General features: G+C 48.1%; 2 protein-coding genes across 2 annotated transcripts; one reads left to right on the top strand and one right to left on the bottom strand.

The window, feature by feature from the left end:
• Positions 1–3,250: 3,250 nt before the first annotated feature.
• LOC109757513 (sugar transport protein MST8) lies at positions 3,251–6,257 on the top strand. Its single transcript, XM_045228100.2, has 4 exons — positions 3,251–4,008; positions 4,098–4,420; positions 4,850–5,479; positions 5,580–6,257. Exons 1-4 carry the CDS (start codon positions 3,873–3,875, stop codon positions 6,042–6,044), a joined length of 1,554 nt encoding a protein of 517 aa, XP_045084035.1. The 5' UTR covers positions 3,251–3,872; the 3' UTR covers positions 6,045–6,257.
• Positions 6,258–6,595: 338 nt separating this feature from the next.
• On the bottom strand, positions 6,596–9,206 carry LOC109757506 (uncharacterized). Its single transcript, XM_020316327.3, has 2 exons — positions 9,112–9,206; positions 6,596–8,995 (listed from the first exon to the last, which is right to left on the bottom strand). Exon 2 carries the CDS (start codon positions 8,964–8,966, stop codon positions 6,693–6,695), a length of 2,274 nt encoding a protein of 757 aa, XP_020171916.1. The 5' UTR covers positions 8,967–8,995; positions 9,112–9,206; the 3' UTR covers positions 6,596–6,692.
• Positions 9,207–10,492: the final 1,286 nt, after the last annotated feature.

Below are 10,492 nucleotides of genomic sequence, written 5' to 3'. Positions count from 1 at the left end.
TAGGACGTAGGAGGAGTGGCGAGCATGTGCCTACGGGCCTATCAGCTATAGCCAGTTTAGGGAATAAATGATCTAGGGTTGGGCCATAGGAGTTGCATGTTGACCCCACATGTCATATGAGTCATTTTCATTTAGTAAATATTTGTGGGTATCCATTGGGTTACCCATAGGTGCATTTTCATAACCATGCCCTACCCATATATTTTGCGGGTATGGATACCCATTACTCGTGGGTGCAAAATATCTTAAACTCTTGCCCATGCCCACTGTTTTCGGGTAGGGTACCCGCGGGTACCCATACCCATGGGCAAAACTGCCATCCCTACCCAACAGCTACATGTGATGCAACCATCGCAACTGCACCATCATCCCTCTGTGTCAAGTCATTGTCCATAATTTGTATCTCACCGCTGAAGTCAACCATCGGATCAAAATGGTTAGAAAAACATTACCTATGTGTACATATCGTTTGAATTTAGGACAAACGTATTGTTTAAACTACCCAAGGTTATTAATGTTATTAAAGGTATTAAATCTAAAAAGGTATAAACAATATTTTTTTCGTTAATTGAAATGACATGCACATATAGGTGATATTTTCTGAACATTCTGAAATTCATATGAACTCAAAAAAATGCAAATAAGATACCAAAATATTCAAAAACATCACCTATATGTGCATGTCAATTTTATTCATGAAAATATATAATGTTTATCTTTTTAGTTTTAATCAAGTTAATAAAAACAATAACCTTGGGTAGCTTAAATGGTACTTTTGTCCTGAATACAAATACACGCACATAACGAAATGTTTTGTTGAACATTTTGTTATCTTATTTGTATTTTTCAGTGTTCACATGAATTTTTTATGAATTTTTAAAGTAAGGGTCAAAACGGTCAAAGGGCATTCAGGCGACCTATGAGGCGAATCTAAGAGCAAAACTAAGCATAGTTAAAAATAAGGAAAAACCCCATGGGTATGTTCCAAGTGGGGGAGGGGGAATGCAATTGTTCTTCTTAAGGGGGATTATGTCCATGTCAAAACATTTTTTTTACTCACTCCAACATAAGAAAAAAAATCACTTGTGCAATAAAAAATAAAAAAATCTCACCACAAGAACCATATAATATCAATACATCAAAATTGTGAACTGATACTAGCTCGGATTGCGGAACCAACCCGCCAGGGTTCAAGTTCTAGACATGGCACTGGTGGTCGCATTTTTTTGGATTTATATTTTGTTTTTCGTTTAGTGGGAGGAGAAGTTTCCATTGACTACCAGGCGCATGCCGAGACTTTGTCAATCTCAAGATGTTGTGGCGGATCAGTGTCTCGAAGGTGCTCAGACAGGTAGAGTGTGTGTGCGTACATAAGGGTGAGTGTGTGTTAGCGTCTTTGATTATAGTGTCTTAAAAAATACATCAAAATTTCAAGGACGTAAAAAAAATCGTTCACAATGCAAGCAACTAAATCCTCTTTTCTTTGGAAAAGCAATTAAAACTCACCAACACAAAACCAAAAGGGAAAAGCTTACTGTCATCCGACGGATAGTAGTGACCGTCCGCCACCTCTGCTGATAGTAGTGACCGTCCGCCACCTCTGCTGCATGACACGCGTCCAATTGATGGCTTGCATGCCGTTCTTTGTCGAACGCTCTTCCGAAACAGAGGCTATATTTCAGAAACATATGCGGTGATGCAATGGTCTATGACAGGTCTAGTTTTGCAACAAAACCACTGTTGCGGAAATTTTCTGCAACAAGACCTCAGTTGCAGAAAAAATTACAACAAAAACCTAGTTGTATTTTTTCGCGACAAAAGAGCCGTTGCGAAAAAACTCTGCAACAAGAGCTATGTTGCAGAAATAATTCTGCAACAAGACCTGTGTTGCAGTTTTGGAGGCAAGCTCGGCTCGCGAGCCAGCTGATCTTTTGAAAAATATCAGCCGGCGAACGCGTAGCACGCCCCAAACCAAAAATTGTCTCTCTTTTTATTTCACGAAAAATTGTCAGGTACTGCAAGGCCATCTATGTGCCGTCAGTATCGAAAAACTAACATATTCCAACTTAAACAAACTATTCCACCGCAACATCAAATGGGTCGACGCCACCCGATCTTTCCTCAGGCCACGTACGGTTGGCATAAAAAGATAGGACATAGGAGCATACTTAGAGCATCTTCAACAGTGACTGCAAAAAAAGGCACGCGTGATAAAATGCGATTTTACCGCGCGCAGGACATTTTCGCGCGCTCCAGCAGATGCGGGAAATGATTGCGCGCGCGGGAAAAAGCGGTCGGGCGCGCGCTACATTTGGCGTGCGGCGTCCGGCACGCCTATAAAATGCAGCGCCCTCCCATCGCTCTCTACCTCGCCATGCCCCCTCTATCGCTCTCTCCTCTGCGGTTTTCTCGCCTCGGCACCGATGCTCCACCATGCCGCCGCGCCACCAGGGAGGATTGGGCTACCGCGGCGTCTGCGCGCACCCGTCCGGCGCCTTCTCCGCCAAGATTCGGTCCGGCGACGTGCGCCTCAGCCTCGGCACCTTCGAGGCCACCCGCGCGTACGACGCAGCGGCGTGGCGCCTCCAGCAGTCCCGGTGGGACATGAATTTCCCGGAGGTGCCGACGCTGGAGATGGTGCAGGAGCTGGCGCCTCCCCCGCGGCTTATCACCGACGAGGATTGTCGCGAGACCCGGAGGCGCTAGCGCCGTCTCAGCCTCGCCGAGATGGACGAGGAAGCCATGGAGCAGTGGCGCCAACGCTTCCCGCAAGACGTCATCAACGAGCAGCGGTTCTTCACGTAAAGAAGGTCGGAGAGGGAGGAGAAGAGGGCGGGGCGAGCCGCCTATCGCGAGGACAAGCGTATGCGGAAGGCAGCCGCTCAGTTCAACATCGAGCTAGGAGCAGTGTTGACTTGGGACTCCGATGACGATCAGTTTATTGACGCCTACATTGAAATGTCCGAGGAGGACATCACTGAGGTGGAGGACAACGAGTAGTAGTTTTCTTTTATCTATCGTAGGAGGAGGCTATCATATGTATATATCTATCCTATGTATGTATTCTATGCTTATATATAGTCTGAGCGGAATGTGTATATCGAGTCGCAATAGAAAAGAGAAGAAATATAGCGCGTCTGCTGGAGCGGCTCGCGCGCGCTATATTTTGCAGCGGCTGCTGGAGCCAGCGCTCCGCTACGCGCAAAAAATCGAGACTCTGGCGCTGTAAACACTTTTCTAGCGCGCCTCTTGAAGCCAAGCCACGAATTTGGCCGATGAATTAACATGACCAGTGCTGATTTTTTTTCTTTTTTCTTTTTTGTTTCTGCAGCTGCGATTCGATCCAATTTTGATTACATTTGTTGTGTCGGTGTAGATGTGTGCAATGTCATACGCTATTTTTCTTTCTGGACACCCTCATACGCCATTTTTCAGTTTTATTCGCAAAAGAAAAAAAAAGCCATTTTCAGTTTGCTATTCGTTTTCCACCTTAAAAAAATCTTTGCTATTCTTTTTTTTGGGGGGGGTTAGTTTTCAGTTTGCTATACTACAACGTGTGAAGTATAGCTAGTTTATTGCACCATCGGCCGGGGTACGTTTCTCTTTTTCCTTTTTTTGCGGGCGCGTCCGATCCGATCGATGAACCGTGTCTATCTTTTTCTGGGAAGCCTACGTGTCTATCTAATCGATCCATCTAGGTTAATCTTATCTTTTCTCCTTATCTGTTTCTTTCATCACCGGTCTCTCTCTCTCTCTCTACTCTACTCTATATAAATACTTAGTACACGTGAGCCTTGCTAGTAGATTCAATCTCCACTTGTTCCATCAACGGCACCCTCTTCACCTCCTTTGTTCTTAGAACGCATAGTGTCATGGCTGGCGGCGGCGGCCTCGCCAAATCGGATGGCGACAAGAACTACCCCGGAAACATGACGGTGTTTGTCTTCCTCGCCTGTCTCGTGGCCTCATCTGGTGGCCTCATCTTCGGCTACGACATCGGCATCTCCGGTAATTAAGCTAGTTCATAATGACATCGATATCCATCTACCCATCCCTGATCGTACGCAATGCTCAACTCAATTTTGATCTTTGACCAGGTGGAGTCACGTCCATGGATCCGTTCTTGATCCGCTTCTTTCCGTCGGTGCACGCCAAGGAGCAGGAGGTGGTGGACACGAACCAGTACTGCAAGTTCGACAGCGTGCTGCTCACCCTCTTCACCTCGTCGCTCTACCTCGCGGCCCTCGTCGCCTCCCTCTTCGCGTCCGTCATCACCCGGAAGCTCGGCCGCAGGGCCACCATGCTCGGCGGCGGCGTCGTCTTTCTCGTCGGCGCCATCCTCAACGGCTTCGCCATGAACATCGCCATGCTCATCATCGGCCGGATCCTCCTCGGCATCGGCGTCGGCTTCAGCAACCAGGTACGTGCGTGCATGATCTGTTGTTGAGATAATGCTGCTTCGTTAGTCCGTTATAGGTAGACCAGTTCATGCGTGCGTGCGTGATCGATTCTAGTTAAAATGGTTCGTCGATTGATTTCCTTCCGGCCGGCTAGATTAATTCATAGGTCGACGGATTGTACAGTTTACTAGTAGTAGCTAGATCGATCGAACTGGTTTATTTCTTTCCGGCGCGCGCGACTCGATCGGCGCGTACGTTACGTACCTGCTAGATACGCGTGCATGCATGCATGCGTGCAGGTTGGCCCGAGTAATTTGCAAAGCCAAGTCGATCGGATAAGAGCGGTTAGTTTCTTTTATTAACGGACTATACTTTTTTTTGAGTCGTATATCTGGCATATCGAGCTATACATGTTGTTGACATGTTTGTTTTTGTTCATGGATGTGCAGGCTGTCCCACTATACCTATCTGAGATGGCGCCGGCCAAGATGCGCGGCATGCTCAACATCAGCTTCCAGCTCATGATCACCGTGGGGATCCTCGCCGCCAACCTCATCAACTACTTCACCGCAAAGATCTCCGGCGGCTGGGGCTGGCGCATCAGCCTGGGCCTCGCCGCCGTGCCCGCCGTCATCATGGCCGGCGGCTCCCTCTTCCTCCCCGACACGCCCAACTCCCTTGTTGCCCGCGGCAAGGAGGAGGAGGCACGCGCCATGCTCCGACGCATCCGGGGCACCCACGACATCGGCCTCGAGTACGACGACCTCGTGGCCGCCAGCGAGGCCTCCAGGGCCATCGAGAACCCGTGGAAGACTCTCCTCGAGCGCCGGTACCGGCCACAGCTAGCCATGGCCATCCTCATCCCCACGCTGCAGCAGCTCACCGGCATCAACGTCGTCATGTTCTACGCCCCAGTGCTGTTCAAGACCATCGGCTTCGGTGGCACGGCCTCGCTCATGTCCTCCGTCATCAGCGGCGGGGTCAACATGCTCGCCACCTTCGTCTCCATCGCCACGGTTGACCGGCTTGGCCGCCGCAAGCTCCTCCTCGAAGGCGGCTGCCAGATGATCCTTGCCCAGGTACACTCACTTATACACGTGTAGTGTACATACACGTAGCTTCGGTTAATTGATGAACTTGACATGACACCGTTTTATTATATATATGAATGGCTTGCAGCTTGTCCTTGGGACGCTCATCTGGATCAAGTTTGGCACCGACGGCGTGGCCACCATCTCGCGGTCCTACGCCATCGGCGTCGTGTTCTGCATCTGCGTCTTCGTGTCGGCGTTCGCGTGGTCGTGGGGCCCGCTGGGGTGGCTGGTGCCGAGCGAGATCTTCCCGCTGGAGATCCGGTCGGCGGCGCAGAGCATGGTGGTGGTGTGCAACATGGCCTTCACCTTCATCATCGCGCAGATCTTCCTCATGATGCTCTGCCGCCTCAAGTTCGGCCTCTTCTACTTCTTCGGCGCCTGCGAGCTCCTCATGACCGCCTTCGTCTACTTCTTCCTCCCGGAGACCAAGGGCATCCCCATCGAGGAGATGGACCGGATCTGGGCCACGCACTGGTACTGGAAGCGCTTCGTCGAGGGCAATGGCGGACGCCGCAAGGTCCAGTTGACGTCGTCATCCAACGCTGTATGACCATCATCGATCGACTGGCTTGATCCGTCATAGTTATGATTGATCTCCTTATTTAGCTAGCTAGAGACTGTTTATCATAGAGTTTGTTGATTAGTTTTGAGAAAACGTGGTTAATTACATGGATTAATGTTGATGTGTAGCAGGAATTAAACGACTCAACAATGTACTGCTGCTGTGCTGATCCACGAGTTTCACGTTGAGATTGAATAGTATCGATTCGGCACGTACAATATAACATCCATGCAGCAAAGTGTTCCATCGGAAGCAGGAAATTGTATGACCTTCTCAACGTATTTAACAGTAAAGATTTGCTAGTGACGCCTCAACTTGCAGAGAAGAAGTCATGTTACACTGTTTCTTACAGTAGTACTCCCTCCGTTCCAAAATAGATGACCCAACCTGATACTAACTTTGTACTAAAGTTAGTATAAAATTGAGTCATCGATTTTGAAACGGAGGGAGTAGTTATCTAGCAGCAGCACACCACACCACATCAATTAAGATCGAATAAAGAATCCACAATGTATGTACTGAACTGAAACACACGAGCTGCAGTTTCTCAGTTGCACACCACACCACACCACATCAATCAAGCTGAAAGAACAGAGAAAGTAGTGAATTGAAACACATGACTAGTAACTGTACGACTTAAACATCACCGGGAGCGTCGTCAGGCGTGGCAGGCTCTGGCCGGCTGACGACCCCGAGGTGGGTGAGCAACGCCCACAGCAGCGTTATCAGCTCGCCGCCCCGCGCAATGGCCTCGGCGTGGGCGTCGACGTTGTCCGACGGGGCGGCGTAGAGGATCATCTCGGACCAGAAGTCGGCGAGGACCTCCCAGGCCGCCTCTTCCCCTTCCTCCGCCGCCAGCTCCACCAGCTTCTTCCCGAGCTCCGCGCCATTCTTGAGCACGTAGTGCGCCGTTTCAGGCCTGGCGTTCAGCGCCTGGACCAGCGCTTCGGGATTCGACGCCGCCGCCCTCGCGCCACCTGCTGCCCCGAGTGCGCGCTTGCCTTTCTTCTGGACGGCCTTGTACAAGCTCTTGCACCACTCGTCGTCGTCAGGGAGTAGCTCAGGGACGTAGGCCACCAAGTAAGCGCAGTAGCGTGACAGGTGCGTGGCGGCGATCTTATGAGCAGAGTCAGCCTGCCGCGGCGGCTCCGATCTCCTCACTTCCAGGATGCTCGTGGCGATGTGGGCCACGAGCATGGTGTCGGCTATAGCTTTGACGCCACTCGACGCTGAGAAGGGGTTGTTGTTGGCCTGCAGTTGTAGCCTTGTGCACAGGGATGCCACACCATTGCTTCGGTTCTTCCAACTGGGGCTCCTCAGTGGCTTGAGGACAGCGATCTTCACGGCTCTCGGCACCTTCTTTCTGTCAAGCAGAGGGATGAGGCGATGAAGAAGAGCCACTGGAGTTGTCCTTCGGTTGAGGGCCAATACTGAGCACTGGTTCATTTTGTCCTCCCAATGTTTTAGCAGCTTGCATTGGCAGCGCAACAGACGGCCAATTAACTTCTTCTTCCAAGGTGATTGCTGCCAAGAAGAAGCATGCCTAACATAGCGGCAGATCAGGGATACTTTAGTCCAGTTAGAGCAGATGTAACAAGCAGTCTCCCGCACCTCGGCAAGCACGACTAGCGCCGCAAGTAAAAACACCGGTGCAAAATCGAAGAAAAGACTTCCATAATTTTTGTCGTACATAGGATGGCAATCTATGGAACAATGCATCTGCCCAGCACCACCCTTTGAAGCCAACATCACAATCACAAAAGTTGTGGCCAATATGCAGAATAAGCTCCAGCCCATGCTAAGGAGTGAAATAAATATGCTCAAAATGGGGAACCAACTCCTTGAATACAAGGCTGGTAGAGATGAGTAATAATAATCATGAAGGAAAGAAAGCTCATCTGCGATCACCCCAAGTGCTCTTTCATCATCGTTGACTTGGAGCAACACGTGTGGCAATAAGGTATGGGCCTTCATGGAACCAGTCTCAGCAATTGTGTGCCTTGCAAATCGGCATCTTAACAGCTTGAACAACGCAAATGAATAGCATAGATCTTTAAGCTGCTTGGTTGAACACGTCAGAAATATGTCATCCTCCAACTGCCAAACTCTGTCAATTGTCACTAAGCCATTGTTGTCTATCCCTGTCCCATTGGCTTGATTGAGGCTATAACCGTGAGGCTCCTTGTGTACTAATGTTGTGTCCTCTCCTGTAACAATGAGTGGAGGAAGGGAATGCTGCTCACTTGCTAGCTCGGCTTTTAGCTGCTCCATGTATCCAACGATGAGATTAGGATTGCGCCCAAATGCTAATGACCCTCTTGCCCCGTACCAAGCATGATATTTGACAAGTAGTTTGGCAACAAGAACAGCAAACGGCGGAACAAGAATTGGGATAAATACATTTCCAAAATCTGCATCATAAGCCTTTCCAATAAAGTTAACGACAAGGTAGGAAGTCCATATTGCTTGAACAAGCAGCACCATGGCAGGAGGGGAGGCAATGTTTCGGCCTTTCTTGTCATCACCAGCAACTATTGCACTGGTGTTGACGGCAGCAATCTGAACAAGACTAGCCCATACCAAGACAAGGGTGATGTGTTTCCATGTGTTGCACCACGCTGTTATTATTTGTGTATCAGACAAAACAGCGACGGGACCTTGATTACCACTGATGGTAGAGACAACATAGGAGAGGATGGGCAGGAACAATGTGCTGGCACCAAGGAAGAAGAAGCTTGTCAGTGGATGGTGACGGTAGCGCTGACCATAGGCACCGATCCCAACCATAACTCCTATCACAATGGTGCTTGCCACTAGAAGAGCGTTCACTCGCATCAACTGCCCGTCGATGTGCTTAGAGAAGTCACTGATTGCTTGGCCGGAACAGTTTCCGGCGCCCATGATCAACATTAAGAGCAGTTTCAGCCAATTTTGCTACGCTGCAATCATAGGTATTCAATTGATTCACTGATAGAAGAACAATAAGAGCAAACTAGCTCATAGATTGTTGTGTACGAGTACTACCAAGATTAGACTTACGAGGAAAGGAAATTACCTTACACAAGGGTGGCAATCGGACTGCTGGAGTCCCAGAATACTGTTTCCTTGAGCGTCGGTTTGCAAGCATGCATGCTAAGAGGTCATGGAAATATGTGTGTTATGTATTACTACTAGCATCCAGCACATTTGCAAATGCGCCATACTGCTACAGCCTTAGCATGCATGTCTTTTCCCCTTTTTCATTTTTCCACTTTTCCTTTGTTCCCTTTATTCCTTGGATCTGGATGCTAGGCATGTTCTTTATTCCCGGTTCTTTGTAAAAACAAAAGAACAAAAAATCTCTGTTACATATCCATTCGTCCCACTTACACATCTTTCATGTACTCCAGTTTACCATCACCTGGTGGCTTGGACTACATGTACCATGATCTACGGTGCGGAGATGATGTAAGATAGTACCATGCACAGGAGCTCCATATGAGTCAGCCCTTGTTGAAATACGCTGCACATCTTTCTCAATAGCTTATGCTTATAAATAGATGTGTTGGTCGGTTCATGCAATTTAACATGGCACGGAGCGACGAGGCCCCGGATTTTTAGCCGGAAAGAGCTGAGGCTTGGTGCATGCAATTTGACATGGCTAAGGAGATCGACCCCTATTTTCAGAAGTGAAAAATCATAATGTAGCCTCACTTGATATATAAACCCTCCATGATCTTCCTTTTACCTCATGTGAAAATAAAATTAAATCAAGATGTAAAATAAATAAACTATAATTTCACCATTTCGAGATACATGTGATTCTAATTAAGCTTGTCGAAAGTTATACTTTTCTGACTTTGTACAAGATGAAATGTAGAGATTGTGAACATATAGTATATTTTATGATTGGCCTGATGGAACTGATTTGATGTTTTAAATGCTGGTGCATTTTGCTACAAACTGAATTAGTCTAAAGTTAGTTTCCTAGTACTAGCAAATTGTGTCCGTGTAGTATTAGGACATTGGAGAGTGCCAGCGGCCGGAGGCATTGCAATTGATGTGCAAATCAATTGTAGAGTGCTTCTTTTGCCCGTCGTCTCTCGACGTTTGCCTTCTGTTGATATACCTAGTTTGATGCTCGTGACTGTGCGAGTGTGACTGCCATGTGCATATTGCAGAGACGACCCCAAGATAAATTTGAGAGATCAATGGCCATCCAATCTTATTTCTAATCAGGTCGCTTGTGCCCGGCCAGAGGTTAACAAGCTAGCTATAAGCAAATTTGAGGTAGCTTTAGAAAAAGCATAGTCGTAAGTGTGATCTTCCAACAGACAAGAGGAGAAGCATGCATGTGTTTCAAAGCGTGTACAATATCGTCTTTTGGCACTTTGGCAGCTCTTTGATGTTGTCAAAATCTCTTTTTGATATAGCTTCTGTGTTACTCGATCTACTTT

Source organism: Aegilops tauschii, chromosome 5 (genome assembly GCF_002575655.3).
Source record: "Aegilops tauschii subsp. strangulata cultivar AL8/78 chromosome 5, Aet v6.0, whole genome shotgun sequence".
In the NCBI taxonomy this organism is placed as follows: domain Eukaryota; kingdom Viridiplantae; phylum Streptophyta; class Magnoliopsida; order Poales; family Poaceae; genus Aegilops; species Aegilops tauschii.
Note: the sequence above shows the minus strand (reverse complement) of the source record. Positions and strands in the feature narration are given on the sequence as shown.

Excerpts from the sequence above, each read along its gene's own strand:
- LOC109757513 (XM_045228100.2), top strand. The coding sequence starts at position 3,873 with ATGGCTGGCGGCGGCGGCCTCGCCAAATCGGATGGCGACAAGAACTAC. Across the intron at positions 4,009-4,097 it reads CTACGACATCGGCATCTCCG|GTGGAGTCACGTCCATGGAT; the intron begins GTAATTAAGCTA and ends ATCTTTGACCAG. Across the intron at positions 5,480-5,579 it reads GCCAGATGATCCTTGCCCAG|CTTGTCCTTGGGACGCTCAT; the intron begins GTACACTCACTT and ends AATGGCTTGCAG.
- LOC109757506 (XM_020316327.3), bottom strand. The coding sequence starts at position 8,966 with ATGTTGATCATGGGCGCCGGAAACTGTTCCGGCCAAGCAATCAGTGAC.